Consider the following 26,707-nt stretch of genomic DNA (forward strand, 5'->3'; position numbering starts at 1 on the left):
CCTCGAGGTTTTTTTTGTGTGCCTCAGTTTGAGACACATATCAAGGAGTGAGCATTAAACGTTTTTTAAACAATGGTTTACCTTTCAATAGTGAAATGCAAGATAAAATTCATTTGAGCTCGGCCTCATTTGTTAGATAACCTTATCAAAATGTTTAAATTAATTTGTTTTAATAAATGTAAATTTAAACTTCTCTCTAGTACACAAATTAACACAAAAATAACTTCATATTTGTATCTTCTCACCCTCAAGTGTCTACACTCGATTGTATGCATTCTTCCCAGTTCCCTAGGCTTTTTGAGCATGTTATATTCTCAAATCAAAACACTCCACATTTTCTCTTGCTCGACTTACCTGATACCCTAATTTCCCCTTTGTTTCTACTCTCTCCTTGTGCATGAGACCCACATGCTAATGTCTTGAATTGTTTTGCTTCACTGTTCTCACCTCAACATTTTGCTGAAGAATGAAATGAACCCCTCCTACCCTTGTGTGCACGTCCTAGCCAGTTGGTTGTTCCTTGTGGATGGGAAGATTGATTGCTGCACGTTTAATCCTGCCATCACATCTCTCCCCAACTTGGACTCCCCCTCCCACATTTTGCTTTGCTCAACTTCAACGCTCCCAGGCTCAATCTCATGCTCGCCGCTCTTGCACAGATATGTCACTCTCGTTTCCTCCCTTTGCTGACACTTGCTCTTTTGTCTAAACACTAGTTGAGTTCGTCTCCTTTGTTATATGCGAGAGTCTCCCCTCTTCATCTCTTCCTTCTCATCCTTTAAACTTTGTTATCGCCTTTTATTTTGCTTGCTAATGTTATTGTAGAAGTTTTTTAACCATTCGACTTCTTTGAAATGAGATATTACAATCTTCACCACTTTAAAAGAATTTCTTCCACGAAATGAAAAACTCTCATAAGACACTTCTTATTATATAAAATATGAACCATCCAAAAAATTTACTTGAGAAAGCTTATATCTTATTCATTAAGATGAAAAGTGGATAAAATAAATTAAAGATTTGATATCAGATAACTCAACTTAAACTATCCCTATTATCTGAAGTAGGATATATCAACTAGAAAGCACCTCTTCTAAACGATGATGACATAACTTAAACAACACAACCTTTTAAATAGAAGTGCATAACTTGAAAGATACTCAACACAAGATAACTAGCATGCCACCCATATGTCAAAACACTTATTAAACTTTATTAATATTTGCATCAGTAGCAATATATTTTTCGAGTTTCCGATCAGTGAATGAATAAACTCTTGATTGAATTTTCTGCATGCATTGCTTCTTATGAGTCAATACGCCAACCTCTATTATCTTTTGTTAATGACTTTTAATAGTTAATCTCTCCCAGAAACTCCTCTGAGTTGAATTTAGCATTTGGTGAGAATCTTTAAGCAGAAATGGGGCAATTTATCATCTGATGTCTAGGCTGTCGACATAAAGAATATACATTAGAACAAATATGCTCTCATCACGGTATACCTTTAACACTTAACACAAGTCTATAGTGCTACTGTTAGCTTGACTACTAGCTCCATTAGCATAAGATTTTATTTTCTTCCCATTATGTCCTCCCAAATGAATTGTTGGTGTCACATCTTCCAAGCTTTTCTTCTTGTGCATGTCCCTATGCTTTTGAGTAATTTGAAAATCATTTTTTCCTCGCTTGAGCCTCTACTATCACTGAATAGTCTTCAATCCCTAAACATACCAATGGCTACTTGGTTGGATTCTATAATCCAAAAATAAATATGTAGCACTTCTCTTTTGTTGTTGAGATCAGCTATGGTGCATATCTCGATAATGTTATAGATTTGAATCCACATTACGTTACTGAATATTCTCTTAAACCAATCTAATAAACTTATCTTGCATCTGCCTCTGTGTAGAAAGGGGCACAGACCATTCTCTAAATAATTCAATAAAATTTTTCCAGTTAATTGACATTCAATGTATCTCCCAGCCTGTCCCTACATTTCCCTTGTCACCATCTTTCAACTTCTCCTTCTAACACAAATTTGCTAAAAGTACCCTCCTCTCTTTCGGGAAAGATATATTGTCCAAAATCTTCTCTGTTCGCAATAGTCAATTTTCAATTTCTTTTGGTCTCAATAGCTTGAAATGGAACGAACCTCTTCTAACCTTGTGTGCACGTTCCAGGCCGTCGGTTGTTCCTTGTGGATGGGAAGATCAATCTTTGCACGCTTGCTCTCGCATAAGATATCCACTTGGACTTGGGCTCACTTTTCCGCATTACTCATTGCTCGATTTCAACATTACCAAGCTTAATCTCTAGCTTCACTACTCTTGCACAGAGACTTGACCCTTGTCTCCAAGCACTAATCGAGTTCGTTTCCTTTGTTATAGGCGAGAGTCTACCCTTAGAGTTTCCTTATCCTTTATGCTTCGTTATTGCCTCCTCTTGCTCTCGCGAATGTTAACATAAAAGTTTGTGAACATTCGACTTTTTAAAAATGAGGCATTATGGCTGCCCTGTCATCATTAGAAACATATGAATCCTCGTATTATGATAACAAGTTAGAAATATTGAAGGAGACAAAATTGTTGTAATCCCTGGGCAAATCGATATTGTATGCATTATCATTGATAATCTGCTCTATGGCTTAGTTTCACTAATTAACTTATAGGAAATTTCTCATTCTTCATTCAATTCTACATCAAATCAACTTCCTTGAAGATTATATTTTTTTTGAACGTATTAGCCAGCTTCTGATACTTAATTTTCTATTTTTCAATTTCCTCACCTGCTCATATAGTGTTTAAGTCTCTTTGACTTTGGCCTTTGCATTTATAGCAAGCTCAATAACTAGAAGTATTGATACTATAAGCGTGTGAGAGGATTTCATTCATAGACAATTCACAAGTGTTGTAGCTCTTGGATTGGGTGGTGGATTTGTTGTAAACAAATTCAACTTAGGGGAGTCAAGTTTCATTGTTTGATGTTCTTACCATAAATACCTGATGAGATTTTCTTAGCTCTGATTCACTTTCTCTGTATGTTCATCTGTCTGAGGGTGAGCTGTTGAATTAAACTAGAACTTCATACCTAGCTTATAACATAAGATTATCCAAAATTGATTCAGAAATATTACATCCCTGTCTGACGTTACCGTCCTTGGTATACCATGAAGATGAACTATCTCCCAAAAGTAGAGACCGACAATGTGTGATTGTTTCTAGATAAGATATAAAGTGTATTATTTTGAAGAAGCGATCTATATTATAACAAAGTTCTTATTTTGTTGTTTATGAGGGAGACTCACAACGAAGTCTTTGCTCACATTCATTTAAGGCAACTCTAGAATAGGAAGGAGAGTGTATATACTCATAATCTATATTTGGGTCCTAGTTAAGTGACATGCTTTGCATAATCTAACATGCCTCTATTTGTCTCGTACCAATTTAGCCCAATAAAAATTCTTTTTCAATAAGAAATAAAAATTCTTTTTCACTAAGGAAGTCTTATTTCTATCAAAATATTAACATCTCTCCATTGTGACACTCCTATAATATACTTCCTTTGAGTGAACTTTTAGGAATGCACAACTTAGTATGAAAGAATAGATAACCATCAGACCTGTGATACTTACTAGTAGACTCTCCTGATATTGAATCTAATTTGTTTAAAAATCCTCATGAATGATTGTAAGTTTCTTAATATCTCAAAATAAACTATTTTCAACAACATAATAGTGATCAATAAGTGGTGAAAACTCGGAATATCAACTACATTATTCTGTTTCCTGATTTTGTGCTTGAGCACAAAATGGAAAGAAGATAGAAATTCTATACAGGAGTTGCATATGATCTTCAGATTATTCTGACTGTTTAAAAATCTGAGTGTTTCAGGATCAGTGTGGTGGGTTGATACATTGGCTAGTAGGTAATGACTAATGGATGAGAGCTTTCACTATAACATATAACTCCTTGTTATAGTAGAATATTTTTTCTTCAAATCATCTAGCCTAAAGGCATCGAAGTCAACCTCAAACCTCTAATTAAATTTTGTGAGGGCTTTGGTGGGGGTTCATGTAAGCTTCTTCTTCAAGGCATCAAAACTATCCCATGCTTCATCTATCCATGAAAACCTATTTGCCTTGAGGAGCTTCGCAGAGATGCTACTATCAAACTAAATTTTTTGTAAATTTTTAATAGAATGAAGTCGGTCTGTGAAATTGGCACAGTTGTTGAGAAATTGTAGACTTAGCTAGTTCAATATAGCTTCAATTTAAGTGGGGTTCACCTCAATGCTAGTTGTTGATAAAATATAATTAAGGAAGCATGGTTGTGGTGTCAAAATGTGACAATTTTTTGGGTATCCGTAAGATTGCTTTTGTTTGAAGAACTCTAAAAATTTATCTCAGGTACTGCAAATGCTTATATACAAAATGGCTATGCACCAAGGTGTCTTCGAAAGAACAACCACAAATTTTCCATGAAGACTTGAAAAACTTGGTTCATGTCACATTATGGCTTGATAGTTTAGAATTATTTAAGTCAGGAATTGCTGTTAGACGATATTAATCTTTATCTTTTTTTCTTTACAATAAATCATCATAGCTATCAATAATAAAAAGTCACTAGAAAAAATCACAAAATACACTGTACTGTAATCAAATTCAGTTAAGACAACAATATAGTCCGAAAGTAAAACATTATTACAAACTAAACAACAAGAGTAGAACATTACTCTGAAATAAACATTATAAGAAACTAGAGTTATAACAAATAACCTACCACCTAATATCTTCCTCCTATTAACCAACTTTTTACTGTTTGACATATAAATCTCGAATGTTTTCTGAAAAAAATATTAAATTTCAATAATAAGTTTATCGTCATTTAGCGAGCAATTACAATCTTATTATAATGTAAATTAATATATAAATGTTATGCATGAATGTTCAAAAGAAATGTGATTCATTAATTAATCAAACTGTAAGCTTTCATTTTCAATTAACCCTTCTTGTTTCAATTTAAGTATTTATTTTTTTAATATTTTTAAGAAGTCATATCAAAATTACCGTTGTATCTAAAAATATCCTAAAAAATTTGTACGTGCAGGTGTCCTTAAAAGTTTATAACTATAAGCACTCAAAATTTTGCACTCGATGTACACATTTATCAGTTTAATTTTTTTGTGTGCATGGTTACGATAGTGTCCTCAACTATTGTCATAAGAGGATAAATCCTGATTTACTTAATCCTTTGTATTTCATTTCATTTTTATTATATCAATTTAATATCATTGAACAACCATTTTCCCTTTCCCATATTATTTATTTTTCATTTCAAAAATCTTTTAACTTTCAATTTTTTACAATAAGAAAACATGTATTTTTGAGATAATAATGCAAGTCCTTAACTAAATCATTAATTCAATACAAATAAGAAAGCAATTACACACCTGGACACTTGAATGCCTTTCTTTTTCCCTTGAATTCACCTTTCTTATTGTTTACTTAACACTAGTTGCACCTTTCAAAATCCCTCTATTACTTCTTACTCACACAGTATCCACACAATATGTTCAAAGATTTTAATAAGCACACTTAATTGAACTCATACTTTTTCTAAATTAATATTTAATAATCAATAGTGATTTAAAGATGTAAGAATTTATGATTAATGCGTTAATCTCTTTTTACTTCAAAATTCTTCTCCTCAAATTCTAAAGACTTCTCAGTCTTTAATGCATGTTTTAAGTTAAATCTCACATTAGCATTTTACATTACTAATTATTTACTCGATAGAAGTAAAATCCTAACATTCCTTTTTACCTTAGTTCGGTTTCCCTTTATAGCATGTAGGTTCGACTTCTTCTCCTGCAGGCAAACCTTCGCCTCCTTTCTTCTTCAGACAGGACATTCATGCAACCCTCTTCTCCTTCGGACATGAGACCTCCAACATAGCTCACAACGCCTCTTCCTCTCTTCTTTGTGAACGATTGTCTCCAAGCCTTTGACATCCAGGAACACACGTGAAAGCCCCTTCCTCTTCTCCTTCACGCACGAAACCTGCAAGCAGAGTTGTTCAAATCCTCTCTTCATACGCTAGGGCTCAACGACAACTTTCTACAAGACCATCAAAATCCTGATAAGAGATGTAGGTGACCCCCTCTTCTTAACACAACAACTTCCTTTGATTCTTCTTTCTTCACTTTTGTTTCTTCCTTCTCCTTTTTCTCACCATCTCTCGCCACTGTCTCTTAGACTCTCGCTCTTGTGCTCTTCTAGATTCTTATTGTTCAAAAGAGGCATTGGTTTCCTTAAACGAAATGATTAAGATAAACTTCTCTTTGAACTACAACAACACCAAGTCTTTCTCCCACTAAGCGGGGTCGACTACGTGAATCATTTTTCTCCATTTTATCCTATTGAGTGTCATATTTTCATTTAATTCTAATAGATTAAGATTATTTTTTTTACAATATGCCCAAGTCTCCCAAGTCTTTTTAAGTTTATCTATGCCTTCATAATATAAGTCGAATTTAATAAATCTGCTCTCCTAACTGGATCATCAGATGTTCAACATTTAATGTGACCAAACCATCTGGGACTTTATTACATCTGAGGTTAATAGTAGTAGTAGATGCATCCAAGAAGGATGAGGAACAAAATTAAGAGTAAAATCTTACGAAAAAGCTTATCAAAATACTGAAAAATTATGTAGGTATGTTTCAGAAAATTTTAGACAATTAGCTCAAAATATGACATCATTAGATTATGAAATACTAGGAGTAATAAATGCTTTAAATGCATTTCGTTTGTTTTTATATAAAAGATTCACTCTTAGGATAAATTGTGAAGCTATAGGACATTTTTACAAAAATAAAAATAAAAAGAAAATATATAGTAAAAAGTGGATAAATTTTATAACTAATATAGAAGGAAATGAATATAATGTTACTTTTGAACATATAAAAGGAAAAAATAAAATTTTAACACATTTTCTTTCAAAAGCAATTAAATATCCAAAATTAGATCTAAAATCTACGGATTTTAGACCACCATTATTTAAAGATTTCTAAAAGAAATATCATTTAAATATATAAGAATTTATCTTTTGATAAATTCAGTAGATTTTAAAATAATATATTTTTTTTTCAGGTACAATGACAACACAAAAATCTTCATCATCTCAAATTTCAATTTCACAAAATTTAGTCCATTACGGTCCTTTGACATTACCAAGCCGTATTGGAACGAATTTGCAATTTAGACCTAAAGTAGTTATACCAAAACCCCTTAATCATTTTCAAGTAACACTGTTAGACAGTCTTTCGTGTACCAACTCAGACACTAGAGCGATGATAAATACTCTTAACTGTCTAATTTTATGTTTTATAGGAATTAATGATGAAGTACAATTTTTGCAGAACCAAATTAAAAACAAAGAACTGGATTTACCTTTATGAAAAATCTCTTTGCGTCCTAAAACACTAGTTGATTTGCAAAAGTTGGTAGTTAGTAATCAAGGGCTAAAGATTAAAACTCTTGAGCTCGAACTTGAAGAAGAAAGAAGAAAATACATGATTCTTCAAGAAGAATATAATAGTCTTATGAACGATAATAATTATTTCAAAGATGTAATTGTAGACATTTCTGAAAACAATGCGTTAAAAAAATTGCAGCATCTTTATCTCCCTGAGATGGATGATAATATTAGAAGAAAAATATTTTTATATTGTAATAAATCTAAAAAGGAAGAAATGCTTGAATGTCAGAAGAATATGATAAAAAGATATAATACTGAACATGTTCATGAACCTCGAGTGTCATATTCTACTATTACCATAGGAGTATTGAAAGTAAATCTAGTTTTACTTTCAATAGATTTATCAATTCGTTTAAATTATATAGCCAATATATGTAGCTATTCTATACAAAAGTTGTTTGAATATGTATTTTTAGCAAAAATAATAAGTAGGAAAGACCAAAATCTGAGTTCTTAGATTAGGCAATTTGAACATAGTGAAATCAGAAGAATTTTATTCTTTCTGTTAAAAAATTTTGACATAACAACAGTTACGTTAATAGTAAAGTCCCTGTTTCCAACCTTTGAGGGCTTGACTCAAGGAACCAAGCACATTATTTAGATTTGTACCTCAACGAGATATACAGATTTTATTCAAGAATCGGAGTTTCGTGCTGACAAAATTATAGATGAAGAAGATATTCAAGAGAACATGGATAATTATAGAAAATATATGACTTCTAAATGGTGTAATGTTTTCGGCAGGCCATCTGTTTTCATGACACTGACCCTTCAAGATAATTCTATTATTATTTTTATCCATGAAAGAAGGCTCAGAGGCCGAATTTTCAAGTTCAAGCTTTATGCTGATAATACTAATTATATCGAAAGATGCAAAAATATTTGTGAACTTGAAGTTGTTCAACAAGGTGATTATTTTTCAGTTTCTGTGAATAAAGAAAATAATACTAGTTCGCCTCATAATCTCACTACAGAAGAAGTTGAACAATCACGGTTAGAATCTTTAGATGATGAGGTTATACATAATGTTGAAAACGTCATGGAAGCCTAAGAATTTGCTTTATTCCACTTGGCAGGAGCTTTATGATAAGTAATTTAAAGCTTTATGAAGGCATCTCAGCAAGCATCTAAATTTATGTCAAATCAAATGAAACTTTAACAGAAACATTATGGAGGTATCTCAAATTTATGTCAATTAGAAAATAAAGAAGGAATCTTCAAAATTATTCATAATGTAACATTATATAAGTGGAGAATCTACTTTTTTCATTCCTATCAAAAATAATATTGTAAATAGTCCAGATGGCTTCATCTTTTATTATGTTAGTGGAACGATGGTACCACCTTTTATTCTGTTTCTTGCTTATAAATAGAGTCTGTATTATAATGAAAAGATATCGTCATCTAGCTTCTTATCCTCTTCGAGTGTGAGTAAGACCAAGTGTGAGAGTATGAAGTCCAGAATCTGTAAGTATTTCCTATCTTAATAAATACTTTGAGTTTTTATTATGATTATGTGTGAGTTGTTTTTAGTTCCTCACCATAGGGGAGAGATGTCTGAAGAAGAACTCTAAATAATCAAAAATCAAATATAGACTTCTCTTTTCTGAGTACAGATAAAATTTATTTCTAACAGAAATAACTAACAACCTCTACGACCGGATTTTTTTATGCATTTTAAAAAATGATGAAGTTATGTTTTAAGTCCCGTCGAGCCTGTTTGGCGTGTAGGGCAAGCCCTTTGGACTCATTTTTGAGACGCATGAGAATTTTATCGGTGTATGTTATTCTATGATTTGAATGAAATAAATAGAGTCGGAAAAAGACTTTATGTCTATATTTGATTTCATCTTAAAAAATTCTTCAGATATTTCAACTTATAGGGAAGAACATATCAAATCATTTGAAGTAACAATTTTAAAGGATAAAAGAATATGGATAAAATAATTAAATTTTTAAATAGTCAACAAGTTATAGAAATAATAGGAGAATTTTATTTTCAAACTTATTTAAATGAAGTTAAAAATATAGCAAAAAATGAAGAAAGAATTGCATTAGCAACAAAAATAATTCAAAACATATTAGAATTAGAAAATAAGTGGCCATGGTTCTTCGAAAAATATATAGCAGGTAAAAAATTTGAATTTTAAAATGGTAAGAAGCCTTCCTGAAGAAGTAATAAGAAATCAAATAAAAATATTGCCAATATAATCCAATTTTATTAAACAATTAATTGAAATCACAGGAAGAAATGATATCCTAGAAATATTAAGAGAAGATTTAAACAAAACTATAGGAGAAATAATGGAAAAACTTAAAGAAGGAATATATACATGTCCATATACCAACTTTAAAGAATTAATTAAAAAAATTAGAAATTATTTTTATCAGAAAAAGAGATGATTTACATGTACCATTTAGAAATGAATGAATCATATAACATATATCTCTTTATTTTCATACTAATATTAATATTTATTATATTAAGAAAGAGTCCGTTTTTAAGAATTAAAATTATGCTAATCTTGTAAAAATGGTTATAAGGTTACCTGATCAATTTAGAGAATTACAAATGACCATTTTACCTATAGAAGCAAATATAATTAGAAAATTAATATAAATGACACATACACTTATTTAGTTATAGAAATAAAAGAAGTAATAGAAGAATTAAAAGAACACAGATAGAAATCCTTATGAAGATTACGCATATTTAAACGAGCCTTTTAACGGGCAGATATCGTTAAACAGAAACCCGCATCCTAGACGAAATGGTATCAGAGCAGATAACTCTCTCTAATTTTGTCTGCAGCCAGAGCTAAACCAACCCTTTTGACGGATAGATTCGTTTTTCTCTAAGAGTCAAGCCACTCATCCAACTAAGCATTCTCATCTCAACAACTCTTAACTTTATTTTATGCTACTAAAGGTCAACATTCTGTGTCATAAAGCATTGCAGGTCTCACCACCATCTTTTAAAAATTTTCTCTAAGTCTAAGCGGTTCATTTCTATGACACAATAACCCCGATGCAATCCTCCACTTCAACCAACCGACATGAATTCTTCTAATAACATCCTCGTGTATATCACCATCACTTTGAACCATAGGTTGGAGATATCTTAAAAGTTACACAACTTTTAATGATTTGATCACCCATAGTTGCAATTCTTTTATTAGAGCTACTACTACTAAAATTACATTACATATATTTAGTTTTAGATCTACTCAAGTGAAGGCCTTTAGACTCCAATATAGTCCTCCATAATTCAAGTTTTTCCTGAACGCTTTATCTAGTCTTATCCACAAGAAGGATATCATCAACGGAAAATATACACCATGGTACATCCTCCTGTAAATGTCTAGTAAGAGCATTCATGACTAAAGTAAAATGAGATGGGTTTAAAGTTAATCCTTAATGTAATCCAACTGAAATAGAAAAATACTTGGTCAATCCTCCTTCGGTTCGAACACAAGTAACAATTTTAGTGTTCATATCTTTAATGACTTAATATAACTCATATCAACACCATTATTTTCTAGAACTCTAAATCAATAAAATCATATGTTGATCCTCCTTACTCTCTCTGAACTTATTCATCAAACTATTCATCAAACTTCTCAATAAATGTCTCAATAAATGTATAGCTTCCATGGTAGACTTGCTCGTCATAAATCCAAACATATTATGAGAAATCTTTGTATCATGTATTAACCTATGTTCAATTACCCTCTCCCATAATTTGGAAGTATGAGACATTAACTTTATTCTTCTATAATTTGCATATTCTTATGCATCTCTTTTATTCTTAAAAATGGGGTCTAAATAACTCTTCCTCTAATCATCAGGTATCTTTTTTATTTTTTAAAATAATATTAAAGAGTTTAGTCAGCAAGAAGCTCCCAAATCTCTTAGATATTTCCACACTTAAATTGAGATGTTATCAGACCCTACTGATTTTTACCATTATTTTTCTTTAAAGCTCTTCAATTTTCTTTTTACTAATACGACATTAAAATGAAAAAAAACTTATTATTATTAACAATATTAACATTACTAATGTCACGACCGACCCAGAGCTTGAAGTTAACCAAGACGGGAACGGACCGTTAGACTGTGGAACTCAATTCACTACTATTCTAATTCTATCACTAACAATTTAATATTCAAATAATATATGAAAGAAAGACTAAAGAAAATAATTAAAATTAACAAATACAACTTTGTGCATTTTCGTTTGTTGTTCTCGTCTTCTATACACTTCTGTTCATTTTCCGTTCGTTTTGTTCAAATGTTTAAAATCTAAAAATAATATTAAAGCAACATAATGAGTTATGTAAGGATAATTCAAAAGTAATCACAGTTTTAAACTACAATAATCTAAGGAGAAAATTTCAATATGTATGCGAGTCTATAAAAAATCTTATAATATATTGATCTTTAATGTTTTATAAACAATATGATATAAAAGTGATAAAAAGCCCAAGGTCTAATATATTAAAAAGGAAATGATACAGATAAGTTGTATAAGTGGGTCTAAAAGAAGACATCCAACTCACACGGTACAACACACACAAAAATCCCAAAAAAGAAAGGTTACATATAAGATCAAATAAACCAAAACCTAGGGACGACCCAATTTACTTCTGCCTCTGCCTCTAGTTCTCGGAAGGGAGCCAACTAACAAATTGGTGAGGTGCGTACAATTACCCGAAGTATCTAAAGTATTATCCATCAGATTTTCTGAGCTCAAGTAGATCCCCATTCTTCTTCTTCCTCCTGGATGTGTAAACCTGTCATTCCTCATCTGAAGATTGACTCATTTCTTGCTCGTTCGGATTAGGTGGTAGAATCGTAGTAGAAAGATTCCAACCATTGTAACCACAATAAGTTCTTGTGTGTGTGAAGCATGAGTTTTCGCCTCTGCATCAGATACTTTCTGAAGATGAGGAGCTGCAAGGCTCTCCTGCTTATCGGTCCGAACGCTATCCTTTGTAAGTAAGGATCCTTCAGTATTGTTTTCAATAAGGTTTGAAGCTGTGGTTGCCTGGCAGAGCCATCCAACATCACATCAATCGCATAAACATAAACAATATTGTCAGGGGGGGACTGCAGGGGCAATTAAATAAAAAATACCAATTTATGTGTTGAGGTAATTTCCTTAACAGGTGGAGTAGATGTGTTCAGAGCTGTGGGTTTAGACCCATCCTTATTCACTTGAGCTTTAGTTTTCAAATTAGGATGGAGCTTGTGACATTTATCAAGGGCATGTCCAAACATCTTTCAGTGGGTACAATAAAGAGCTCTATGTTCCATGATAATTTGTTGCCAATATCCATTATTGGTTGTGCCCATTCAGACTTCAATAATATCAGGTAAGTAATATCCCTTTCCACAAGTATTCTGGCCACAGAAGACCTGATTAGATTGAAGGTGAGTAGATCAAGCTTCCCAGGAACTTGATGATTAAAGAAATACAGCTTGAGACCAGGTAAACTAAACCATACCGGTACAGTGAGAGATTCATTATTTATGTCAAAATCAAGAGGCCACTTAAGTAATTTTATTGACTTGCGTGTAATGTTAAGATATTTTTTAGAAAAAAATTAAGCGTAGTCTTTAGCCATGGTTAACTGAATCAACACGTCTTCCATCAAAGAGTCCCAGTTTTCACTTGCCAACTAGTTTGAGATCATCAAAACTCTTTCTGATAACTTCCATAGGTGGGTGTCCCCACTGAAATTTTTCAATAAGAGCGAACTTGCATTTCTCAGTTAGGGTTGAAATTTTTAAATCAGAGAAAAAAGGAGTGTGCTTTTCCAGCTTTCCTACTTGCCTTAACAAAAGAGCAATCACTTGTACTATCACGACAATCCTTATAGCTTAAGGGGAAGACAACGCTAGATTCCACCAGATAATTACCCACCATGTGGGCAAATGAGCCTTTGCCGGGTTCAACCAAAAGAGAGAGCGCTATCAAAGCAGGGAGATAGTCCACTTGCTACGACGTTTCGATATAAGTGCAGTCGACGAATCGCGACGTCAAACCACATAAAGCGAGCTAGAGAATGAATTCTTCAGCCTGCAGATGACGAAGCCGAAGGCCAAAAGATGCACCAGAAACGCAAGCTCTTTAATTCTGCTTCAAGCACGAGACACGACAAACGTCTATGCCCAGAAACCGCCCTTCAACACGCGGCGAGAAGTACGAAGGACGACGGATCAGGCCCAACACGACAACGCTCTCCAAAACAGACGAAGCACTAAATAGGATGACAGAAGACGAAACAATATATATATGGATAAAACATTTCATTCCGCTCTGCTAGGGTTCTGCCTTATGGCGAACCCTAGCGTCTCACATTGCTTTCGGCTTCAGGATTTACTCGTGTCGCGTAGGCTTTCGTTGACTGCTTCCATTCACGTCGTCTCGCATTGCGTTCACATCTCGTCTGGTGGCAGAGTTGCTCGACACCTACGTCCTGCTTCTGCCCACGTCTCGTCTATGATAGAGTTGCTCGACACCTGCATGCTGCTTCTGCCTGCTTCTCGTCTGCTCGACTCTGCCTCTAGTGTTTGCGACAAAGCCGCTCGACACCACTATTCATGCAGCTTCTCACTGGCTGCAGGTTGACACTGGTTGCGGTAATGGCCTTAGGGATTTCCTACGCCTCGTCGGTGAAAACCCAGCCAAACCCTCCTATGTTACAGTGGTTCAAAAACACAACTCTCTTTTTCACCTCGCAGATAGTGCAGTATTCCCACAGATTTACCATAATTCGGTTGCAGGAAATGACGATTGTAATTTCATAAAAAAAGTAGCAAAAAAGGCGGGCAAACCAGCAATTTTCTTCTTTGATGCTGAAATTTTAACTCGTGCGGGAAAATACAAATTTATACTTGTTGGAAAGGTCCAATTATGTTGCCCTAAGATGGAGATCATCAGGAAGATTTTTGAAGATTTCAAACTGGTGGGAGATTGGCAGGTGAGTCATTTCGACGGAAGACATCTTATGATACAGCTGAGCACAGAAGATGATCACACGAAGATTTTTTCAAAAAAATTCTTCACATTTGAGGGCAAACATATGAAATGGCTCAAATGGACCCCTAATTTTGATCCTAGCCAAGAACTCCCAATTGCCCCTATTTGGTTCTCATTATCTGAACTCAAGTTTGATTTCTTTGACCTACCTATCTTATATGCAATTGAGATTATCTTTGGAAAACCTTTGCAGGTAGACTTACCTACAGTTCATTTCTCAATGTCCTCTATTGCAAGTATGTCCTCTATTGCAAGTCTATTGCAAGTATTTTGATTGAACAAGATATTACACTACTATATGTAGCAGAAGTCTAGCTTGGATCTGCTCACAATGGTTATTTGCAAAAAATCATTATGGGACAAAAACCTTACTACTGCAAACAATTTGGACACCCTCAAGTGAAATGTTTCAGATTGCACCCACAGTTGAGAACCAATATTCAAATCCAAGAACGTGTTAGTGCACCCCACGTGCCTGAATGCGCTCCCAACAAACCTGATGACAGCCAACATAAGGAGGGAATCAGCACTAAGACATGAGTCGGTGTCTGCCCTTGGGATCCCTTCTCCTCACCATACTACAACTGATAATGTTCGAACTGAAAATCAGGATAGTCCACAGCTCCTATTCAAGAAGCATCATGTGCAGAGTTAACAATTCACACTTCACATACACTGGAACCTATCGCGGTGACAATGACTGCCTTTCCTCTTTCTGCGGTTCTAGCATCAAGTCAGATCGAGGATCACTTGAGCCAGTTTTCAGATGAAGAATGACATGTTTACACTTCTTTGGGGAAGAAGAAGGCTGAGGCACACTCCAACTTGGAAACATAATGGATGAGACTTTGGTAACTCCTGACAATGACACGACTCTTCAAAGTTTGTAATCTGGTTCCGCTCCTAAACTAGAGGAAAACGCAGGACTAAACTGACTCGTCCCTAGTTACTTGTTTTTTGCATGTTTTAAATTTCTTTTACATTTTATTGAGTATATTTGTATCTTTTTGTTGGGGTTTTCCTATACTTGTATCGTATGGGTATGGTCCCTCTTTTGGGCCCTTCTCACACAACCTTTATGTATCCTTTTCTATTTCAATAAAAAAAAGTTTCTTTTTTCCTATATATATGATCTTTTCTAAATGGAGATACTCATTCTTTTATAAGCATTTACTTTACTTTATACTTTACTAACATACATACTTCTCTGTTTTGGAATTATTCATCATACATATCTTTTCTACTTGTCTATCTTATATATATTGTTTATCTAAATATCATTGATCTCAGACATCTCTCTTATTTATATCTCTTACTTATATTATGCATATTTTTTCTTACATATTTATCTTTTATGGCTATCTTACATATAATGTCTATTTAAATATCATTCATTTCTTACATATCTTTAATTATTGTACATCTTTTTTTATTATGCTTATTGTGCATATCTTTTTTATCTAATAATATAAATGATATGATTAAAGTTGGGTATATATGTAGCCAAACATACAAACTGAAGTAAAAAAGATTATTAAAATTTAAACATGCAATTACTCACCTCAGTTGTTACTCTAAACTCTTAATCTTGGACAATTAGCTGGAGATTGCAGTGACTTTTCTTTTGAGCTCAATAATCTATAAAACATAGTATTTAAATTTTTAAGATTTAAACAAATCGATTAATCGAATTAATTTTCTTAGCTTAGGTTTAATTTACCTGAATTTTAATGGAGTCGACCTACGACGATCTTTTGCGCACTCGACTCAAACTCGCCACCTCACATAACCAACTCTGAAATCTTAAACGAGTTAAGAATTCATAATATATTAGTTCATTAGGTAATTAGCTTAACATGATATTGATTTGCCGAAACATAACTTAAACAATCTGAGGTGAGTAATTGGCTTCCCTGAATCCCTAAGTTACTTGCTTGACACTGCCGCTCTGGCTTCTATTACGATTGTGAAGGCCAATATTGGGTGGATATATGACCTGACAGGGCGATTGTCCTGTGATAGCCTTAACTAACTTTCTATACTGTGCATGCAATGGTTTATTTATTGAAGGTGTTTTTGTGGCTGGGCTGGAAGCCCATTCAAGTCATTATGGTCCTGTCCAAGATATTTTTTTTGCAGGTGCCTCATTTCTTGCTGCCCTTGGTTTCTTCATTACAGTGAAAAGTTTTTTCTTGATGTTGCAGCACCTTCTCATCGAATCGAAAGGAAGACGCAAGAAATTTCATGAAGTTGGATATGTGACAATTATATGTTTTAGTTGTTTCTTTATTAGATGCATCTTGATGTGCTTCAATGCAAAACCTCCTCCGAAACTTTTCTTGCAACAGACCCTTTCTTCGAAGCCTTTTCTGTAGCTCCTCAGGAAATTTCATTGCATCAAGCTCTCATCTAGAGCTTTTTCTGTAGCAGATCCTCCTCCAGAGACTTTTTCTATATCAGGCCATTCTCCGAAATTTTATCTTATATCTGGTCCTCAAAACTTTTACTGCAGCAGACCACCTGAATTCTTTCTCCACCACGTCCTCCTATGGAGCCTTTTACTTCAACAAGGCTCATCTCTTGAGTTGTTTTTTTCTGCAGGCCATACTCTGCAGCTTTTTCTGTTGGCTGTCTACATCTCTGCAAACTTCCCTGCAACATTACCTGTAGATGCCTTCCATTTACCTAAAGACATTATAGGAACTGCAGTAAAAAACTAATTACAGTTGTCTACTTCCCTGCAACATTACTTGTTGGAGTATTCCGCCTTCCTATAGATGCTGCAGGAACTACAGCCAAAGTCAACCGCAATGTGAGGGAAAGACTTCAAGTTCTATCTCTCAGGATTTTTCTCGCCCATTGTTTGAAGTTTTCAAATCCAAATTGAACATGGTTTTCAACTATGTTTCAATTTGAGGGGGGTTGTTAGGAGATATACTAGGAAATAATTTATTCCTGCGAGAAATTATGACGAATAAATGATTTCCTTGAATTAAACAGTTATTTCCTTTCCTTTTTTATATTTATTTCTTTGGACTATGTCTTCCTGTTTTAGGCTTTCCTAATTTATGTAATTTTCTTTATATCTAAATAACTAATATGATTTAATTATTTGAGATATTAGGTGATATATCTTTCATGGATAGATTGCATCCTTAGAGAATGTTATAATAGGGTGAACTTCATTCTTTCCGAACATAAACATGCAATCTAATATATATATACACGCATACATACATATGTACATAAATAATATTTTTATTTTTTTGGTCAAACATATCAATTATATCATGTACTTATGAGAAAATCATATGAGAAGTGCTGATAATTATTTTTTTATTGAGTTAATTTATAGTTTGTTTATTATTTAATAATTTTTCCACCAAACTTTCATTCTAATTTTTTCTGGATGTTTAGATGTCTAGGGCTCAAATAATGTTTAGCCTGAATGAAAATTTATTGGTTCCGCCTTTTATACTAACAATAGATTCTCTGAACAGTTCTTCGTGGTAAAGTGATGCGAGATGTGGGTGTTGAAATTGTGGGACAAGGCGCCCTAAAAGTCACAGGATTTCTCAGAGAGCTAATGCAGGAGAGGAACATGGCCTTTGAGTCTTTATACACTGTTCGAACTCTAAAGGAGGTATTTTTTTTTAATTTATTTATTAGCTTTTTCACATCCAACCTTCTATCGATGCTAAAATTTTACTGACGGACCAATAATTGTTCACAATTTCATGGAGACATTTTTTCAAAATTTTGAGACTTCATTCTTGCCTATATTCTTTCATGAATTTACAGAAACTGTGCTATGTTGCTGCTGATTATGATGCAGAGCTACGAAAAGATAATGCAGCATCATTTGAGGTGGCAGGTGAAGGTTGGTTCACTTTATCGAAGGAGCGCTTCCAAGCTACTGAGATTCTATTCCAGCCAAATATTGGAGGCGTGTAAGATGTTATTTCCTGAAAATTTATAAGGAATTACTAAACCTATTGCAACTTCCATACCTCAGGTGGATTATAGCAAAAAAAATCCTTTCTTTGTTTTTGTAATTTTCCTATGGATTTATACTTTGAGAGTTGCCTGGAACTATGTTCAAGTTGTTTTCATTACAATATGGAGTTCCCCGGTTCAAATAACGGAAATGTACTCTTCCGAATGAAGGGATAAGGCTAAATGCTTCATCCCCTCCGTAGCATCTCCTTTGGTTGGAGCCTCATGTATTGTTTACTGATATATATGATTTCAATGATTTGTTTTCTTGATAAAATTCCTTGTTTTTTAGAGTAGTTGTTGATTTTGAAAGAAAATAAGGAGTTGGTTGAGCCACATGGTTTGTAACACCAATTATTGCATATTTCCATAAATCTCATACAAGTGCTATTTATAGTACTACCCAAATATTAAATAGCAGAATGGAACACCAATTTTTGTTCTCTATGATTTACTGAGTTTTCATCGATTTGATAGTATCATGCAAATGATTTTCTACAATAGTTCATTTTAAACACTTGGGTTGTTGATTTTGTATCATGCAAATGGTTGTTGTCGATATTGATGGAATGATAAAAGTATGTAAAAGTTTTTACTTATTTAACAAGTTATTTTGCCGAGTTAGAACAACCCGAACGGGTACTCACAGTTTTCATGCATTTATATACCTTTGAAACCGAGAAATTTAATGATGAGACGATGAAATCGTGTGAACCGAGAGGGAGTGAAGGGGATAGGCAGCAAAGCCCTGCGTATTTCTGTGAGTCCTAACACGGAGTGAACGAGGAGCTTGTGAAGTAGAGAGGGCTTCGGGTGAAGTCTTGTGGGGGCAGTTTCTAACAGGGTTCTGGGGATGTGAGTGACTAGGTCGGATTGCACAAGAACCACTGTAGGGAGGGACTTGCTCATTTGCAGAACTGCCGACATGTGAACCTGTGGGCTGTTTGGGATGATCGGAAGTGGGAGTTCAATTGGAGGAATAGTTCACCAACGAGTAGGCCAAGCTAGAAGGGCTTCTATAGTGTGAGCGAGTGGAGACATGCGTAGGGCTGTTGTGCGGTTAGCTGCAATCGAGAAGATGAAATGGAGATTGGGCTTCATGTCGGTGAGTAAACGAAAAGGGGTAGAACAAAGGTTATATGGGAATGAGATGTATCGATCGGGCAGTTTGTGGGACTTGGGATGAAATAGTCGATGATTTTAAATTCCTTTTTATTTCTTTTCTGCGATCAACATATTAGTTTCTTAGGGGGAATAAGATTAAAGGAGGTGGAAGTGGTAACTGTCACACCTTAACTAGCCCACCTTTCAAGGTCGGCTGAGGTGCGACAGAGACGGACAATTCGATCAGACTAAGTTCTCATCAATACTCATCATGTTTTGCATAATCAGGACCCAATAGATGATGAATTTGTCTAACTAAATCACCGTAAACATATTTGATGTATTTCATTTCATTTTTTTTACACATACTTGAAAGCGTAGAAAATCATATCATCAAAACATATAAATTATATAGATCTGTTAAATATAAGATAAATAAAAAGCACATCTTCAAAAGTTTGTACATCTCCGAAAATTATGAAATGCAAAAGCTGACAAGTCATACTTGATTACTCGCACCGGTGCTTCTTTCCACTTCCTGAAAGGCAAGAACGTAGAGTAAAGTGACGAGCTCAACAAACTAATCAAGCTAAAATAAGATTTTATACACAAAATAGAGAACATGTATGCTCGTATGTCGATACATGTCCACACACGAGTCATAACATGATAAAATCATATAGAACATGTAAAATAAACATGTAGTGTAAATAAATCATGATTGTTGTATAAAATATATTTATCATTTCATTCGTGTGTAGCCATGAATATGTATTCATAAGCATGTTCATAATCATAGCAATGTCATCATAACCGTATAATCATAACATCATAGCAATGTCACTTGTGCAATGTAACGCTTCAACTATTTTCATGTCCTGTCATATGATGAGTCGGTACTCTGTCCCAAATGTAGGTTTCTCCCTCAATATAACAATTATCAATAGTCCCTCTGATACCAATGGTTCTCTACATTTTGTCATGGCTTTGATCATAACAATTCCCAGAATTTTGTCACCGTCTGAGCACCAGGAGTTGGGAATACAACATCCTTGCATGGTGTACTCACAAACTCATGTAATAGTCTGCCCATAATATCGTTTATAACATTTAAATCATCATTCTTGCATCAAACATTTGTCACAGGCCTTTCATATATATTGTGCATCAAATCATAGTAAATGAATATTTGGAAAGAATGATTTTATCAATATAGCATATTCATTTGTATCATAGCATAACATAACATATCATCATATGTATTGTAAGCGAATTCAGCTTACATTTATACATTCAATGCAAGTTTCCATCCACAATATGCCAGAAATTTTAAATGCATTAGTGTCAAACGTGAAATCGCATGGAAATCTATAGGCAATTATTTTTCTTTAAGTTAACACAGGATTATGTAGAAATTTTAAAGGCAATTATTTTTCTTTAAGTTAACACAGGATTATTTCACCTAACTAAACAAAACACCCCTACTACGAGTTCTCACACGTTCGCTTCGAGCTCACCACTTCGCATAAGCAACCTCAAAAGGGCTCATTGGCATAAATTCGTCCTTCTGACATCTCTTATTCTTTTTCCCTTTTCTTCTCCTATTCTCTCAATACCCTTTCCTTCCTTGATTTCGCGCTGGAATCTCTCACAAAAGCCCACAAACCAAGTCTGACGCTTCTAACGTAAATTCGTCTCCTGGTACGAGTGCTGAAAACAAAAATTGCATAAATTAGTGCAAAAGTGAAAACAATAATAGGTGGAAGGAAATGAATGTCTAAAATAGAGCCAAAGAGGGATTCATTCTCCCTAATTTCTTTCCTGAAGCTTTGAATCGCAGCCTACAACATCTAGATTTCCACTCGTCTGTCTGCTATAGTGTAGGATCTCACAGAGCTCGTGGGATACCTCTAGTTGAGCAAAACTGAACCGGGAGGGAAAAAATAAGGAAATGCGACATTTTATCTCACCCTCTTTTCCCATAGTTGTTCGATCCCGTCAGGCCGCTGCTTGTGCAAGGAAGTCCGTGAGTTGGTTGGCTACAGTGCATGATACTGAACATGGGATATTAGGAAAGGAGATTAAGATTTAATGAAGGTAATTATAATTGTAACTTTAAAATTTAATTTCTCCCAATCCAAACATAATTAATCTATATTGTTTTATATCAAATTGATAGATTTCATGCGTAGAATTTTATAAAAATAATTTGATTGAACTTTGAGGGGGTGTGAAATTTGGGTACAGTTAAAATTGTCAAAAAAAATTAGCTGCTTTTTCGAACTTGGATGTTACACTGCTCCCCTTATAGGAATTTTATCCTCAAAATTTCTGACTTTACTTGAAGAGACGGATATTTCTGATGCATTTTTTCTTCTATTTTCCTTGTGGCTTCCTTTTCAGGCTTGTGCTTCCACTTTATCTTGACAAAAGAAATTAGTCCGTTCCTCAGCTTTTTAACATTGGTTTCTAAAATGCTTTCAATCTCTTTAATTTTTAAATTCGTCTCCTTGTACGCTCTTCATGTGAAATTTTTTTGCTATGAATTTGAAACACATTTTCTTAGCATCGGAATGTGAAACACAACATGAATGTCTGACATATCCGTAGGTAGCGTTAGCTTATAAGCAACAAGATCGATTATTTCAATAATTTTAAAAGGACCAATGTATATGGGACTCAGTTTTATTCCCTGACAAAATCTGGCAGTACCTTTTATTGGCCCGACTTTCAAAAATACGGCATCACCAATTTCAAATTCCACTACTTTGCTTTGGGTTATAATCTTTCTACTGTCGATCCTGATCAAATTTCAATTGGTCTTTGATTAACTTGATTTTATCTGTAGCTTTATCAACAAAATCAAGTCCTCGCATTTGACGTTCACTCACTTCGACTCAGCTCAATGAAATTCTTGATTTCATGGCATACAGTGCTTCATAAGGAGCCATTTTGATATTATACTTATAATTATTGTTGTAGGGATCATTGGAATGTGATTTTCCCAACTACCTCCAAAGTCGACAACACAAAGCCACAACAAATCTTCCAATACCTTAATTGTTCCTTCTGATTGTTTGTTGGTTCGTGGATAAAATGCTATGCTGAAATGCAACAGTGTATCCAAATTTTGTTGAATTTCTTTTCACAACCGAGACGTGAATCTTCCATTTCTGTCAGAAACGCTGATGTTTGAAATTCCGTGCAATCTGATAATTTTTTTAATATATAATCTGATCAACTTTTTAACTGAATATGTTTGCTTGATTAACAAAAAATGAGCTGACTTTGTTAGTCTATCAATAATGACCCAAAATGCTGTTGTGACCCTTTATGGATTTAGAAAATTGCATAACATAAATCTATAGCAATCCCTTCTCATTTTCATTCAGGTATCAACAATGATTGTGATGATTTATTGGGTTTCTAATAATCAATATTCATAATTTGACATGCCTGACATTGAGATACAAATCCAACAATATTTTTCTTCATACCTAGCTACCAGAATATCAATTTCAAATCCTTATATATTTTAGTGCTGCTTGGATGAATTATGTAGTCTGAATGATTTGCTTCATATAAGATTTTATGTCTTGACTCAGAATCAACAGATACCCATAACTGCAGCTTATTTCTGATTACACCACATTATTTCAGAAGATTCAGATATTTGTTGCTAACTCTCTGAGCTGCTTTGATTCTATCTATTAAAGTTGGCTGCACCGTCAGCTGATTAAATATCCCATATCACCTGGTTTTCTAATTTCCAGTTGCAAGACATCAATTTCTTTTATCAACTAGCTCTTGAGTAATAGTTTAGCTTGCATTACCTGTGGAATTATGGCTCAAAAGCATCGACAAATACATTTGCTCGGCCAGGATAATGATGTATATCCAGTTCATAGCCTTTGATAAGTTCTTATCATCTTTGCTGCCTCAAATTCAAATCTTTTTTTGTGAAAATATACTTCGAACTTTGACGATTAGTAAAGACTTCGCACTTCACACCATACAAGTATTATTTACAGAATTTGAGTGCATTCACTATGACAACTATGTCCAGATTGTGTGTCGGATAATTTCTCTGATGTGGCTTTAACTATCTGGATGCATTAGCTATCACCTTTTTATTTTATATTAAAACACATCTCAAGATTCACAAAGATGCACCACTTTAAAGTTGAAATCCACGATACCTAATAAAATAGCTAAAACTAGAGTAGCGGTCAAATATTTCTTGAACTCTTGAAAATTGTGCTCACATTCTGCATTCCACTCAAATTGGACGTATTTGATCATCAACTCGGACAAAGGCATAGTTATATATGAAAAATCTTTTACGAACCTTCTATATATCCAACCAAACTAAGAAAATTGCGTTCATCCATAACATTCTTCGGAGTAGGCTATGCCACAATTGCTTTCACCTTTTGAGATTCCACTGAGATTACTTGGTCAATGATAAGATGTCTCAAAAAAGCTATACTCCACAAAAAAAAAATTCACATTTCAACAAATTTTCAAATAACAGATTCTACCTCAACAACTCCTATACAATCCTAGATGCTTAGCATGATTATCGTCAATTTTTGAATATCAGGATATCATCAATAAAAATAATGTTAAGTTGATTAACATGAGACTTGAAAATTTGATTTATCAGGTCTATGAATTTAACATGATTATTGGTTAAGCAAATGACAATTAAGAATTTATAATGATCATACCTGGTCTCGAATGCTCAACTATATCTTTCTCATTGTCTCTGACTTGATGATATCCCAGTCAAAGATTCAGGAAAATAAAGTAGCACCCTCTAACGGATCAAATTGATCATCGATCGTTAGCAAAGAATATTTGTTCTTGATTGCCACTTTGTTCAACCCTTTATAATTAATGCACAACCATATGGATCCGTCTTTCTTTTTGACAAACAATACTAGAGCACTTTAAGATGAATTGCTTGGCCTGATAAAACATATATTAATCAATTCCTGTGCTTGCATTTCAATCCTTGCAATTCCTTTAGAGCCATCCTGGATGGGGACTTGAAAATTGCAGATGTTCGTGGTTGCATGTCAATACAAAACTTAACTTCCCGTTCTGGTGGTAGCCTTAACAATTTTTTAGTAAATTCATTCCACTAAATCTGTGAAAGTGGTGTCAGCTAAAATTTCTGTTTATTTTGTGCCTACCAACACCTCTTAGCCTCACCTTCTAGCATGAAAATGACTAACACTACACTCCAGTTTTCAAACAAATCATGTCATTGAGAATTTTTCTATCTTCAATAGCCAATCTTCAACGACCGTAGTATCACTGACACCTTTGGATGCATGTGGCTTAAAAGACAAAGATTTTTAAATGTCGATTAATTTTTGCTTTATGTTCTAATTTGGGCCCTATACTTGTAGATCTTTCAATAGCAACCATTTTATTAACTACGTGTGATATCAGCTGACTAATGCTATGTAGCTCAACTACTCTGGTTTCCTCATTTGCTTTGTTTTGATTATCACTTCTGCTTAAAATATTTTCAGATCTTCTTGTTTTGTATGTATTGAGAGACTTGACTCTCAGTACTTTATGATTTTTCTTGAGGCATATTTATTTGTATTGATATTAATAATTATTTAAATGCAATTTATCATGTAATAATTATATCGTACATGCATAAAGTTTTAAGTTGTATGGGCTATCCATCTCAGATTCATCAACCCATAGCTTTGTATAAATCAACTCAAATTTGATATCGTTCTTACTTCTAAATCACACATGCTTTCATCATTCATTTCATTTAAATTATCATGCTCCTATATCATTTTTTGTCATATCCCAACTGGTCCCTTTTTAGCTAGGACCCAGTGGATGATGAACGAATCTAACTAAATCGACCTAAGCATACTCAATATTTTTTATTTATTTATGTACACATACTCATAAATGTGGAAAATCATATCATCAAAATATGTAAACTATACAGAACTGCTAAATCTAATATAAATAAAAGTAAGCACTCAAAAGTTTGTACAACTTCTAAAATTATGAAATTCAAAAGCTCTAAAAGTTACACTTGGCTACCCGCCTTAGTGCTTACATTTTCTTGAAAGACAATAACATAATGCGAGCAACGAGCTCAGCGAAATAATTAATGCCAAAATAAAATTTTGTACATGAATTAGAGATAACGTGTATGCTCGTATGTTTGTACATGTCTACAAGCAAGTCACAATATGCTAGAATCATATAAAACATGTAAAATAAAAATAGGTAGTGTTAAAAAATTGACTGCTGTATAATATATATATACATGTGCAGTCATAAGTATGTATTCATAAACATGTTCATAATCATAGCAATATTATCATAACATATAATCACAGCTTCATAGCTATCACTTGTGCAATGTATAGATCTCTACTATTATTTTGTCCTGTTATATCATGAGTCGTCACCCTGCCCAAAAGGTCATCAACTATTCATAAAGGTTGGACTCTTCGCCAACATAGCAGTTATCAGTAACTCAACTCCGATATCAACTGTTCTGTACGTTCTGTTACCGTCTGATTACAACGGTTCCCATAATTTCGTTTCCGCCTAAACATTAGAAGTACATAATATCACATCCTTACATAGTGTACTTACAAGCACTAATGTAAAAATTTACCCATAATATCACTTGTGACATTTAAATCATCTTTCCTGTATCAAGCATTCATCACAGACATTTCATATATCATGTGCATGAATCATAGCAAATAAATACATACAAACAATAATTTTATAAATATATTCATTTATATGACAACTTAACATAGCATTATATGTATCGTAAGAGAAGTTCACTTGTATTCATACATTCGATGCAGATATTCATCCGCAATATACAAGAAATTTTAAATGCATCAGTATCAAACTTGGAATTACATGGAATTCTATAGACAATTATTTTTTTTATATTTGTGCGTGATTATTTCACTTGACTAAAAAATTGACTGCTGTATATATATATATATATCTA

At 33.7% G+C, this 26,707-nt stretch overlaps 1 protein-coding gene across 2 annotated transcripts in view; it reads left to right on the forward strand.

The window, feature by feature from the left end:
- LOC110037367 (actin-related protein 8) overlaps positions 1–26,707 on the forward strand; it is a 96,042-nt gene that overhangs the window by 59,195 nt on the left and 10,140 nt on the right. For both annotated transcript variants that reach the window (XM_020741998.1, XM_020742000.1), the window contains exons 8-9: positions 18,084–18,226; positions 18,385–18,533. In XM_020741998.1, the coding sequence (XP_020597657.1) occupies positions 18,084–18,226; positions 18,385–18,533 (292 nt within the window). The remainder of the gene's footprint in view (positions 1–18,083; positions 18,227–18,384; positions 18,534–26,707) is intronic.

Source organism: Phalaenopsis equestris, unplaced genomic scaffold, assembly GCF_001263595.1.
Source record: "Phalaenopsis equestris unplaced genomic scaffold, ASM126359v1 Scaffold219045, whole genome shotgun sequence".
In the NCBI taxonomy this organism is placed as follows: Eukaryota; Viridiplantae; Streptophyta; class Magnoliopsida; order Asparagales; family Orchidaceae; genus Phalaenopsis; species Phalaenopsis equestris.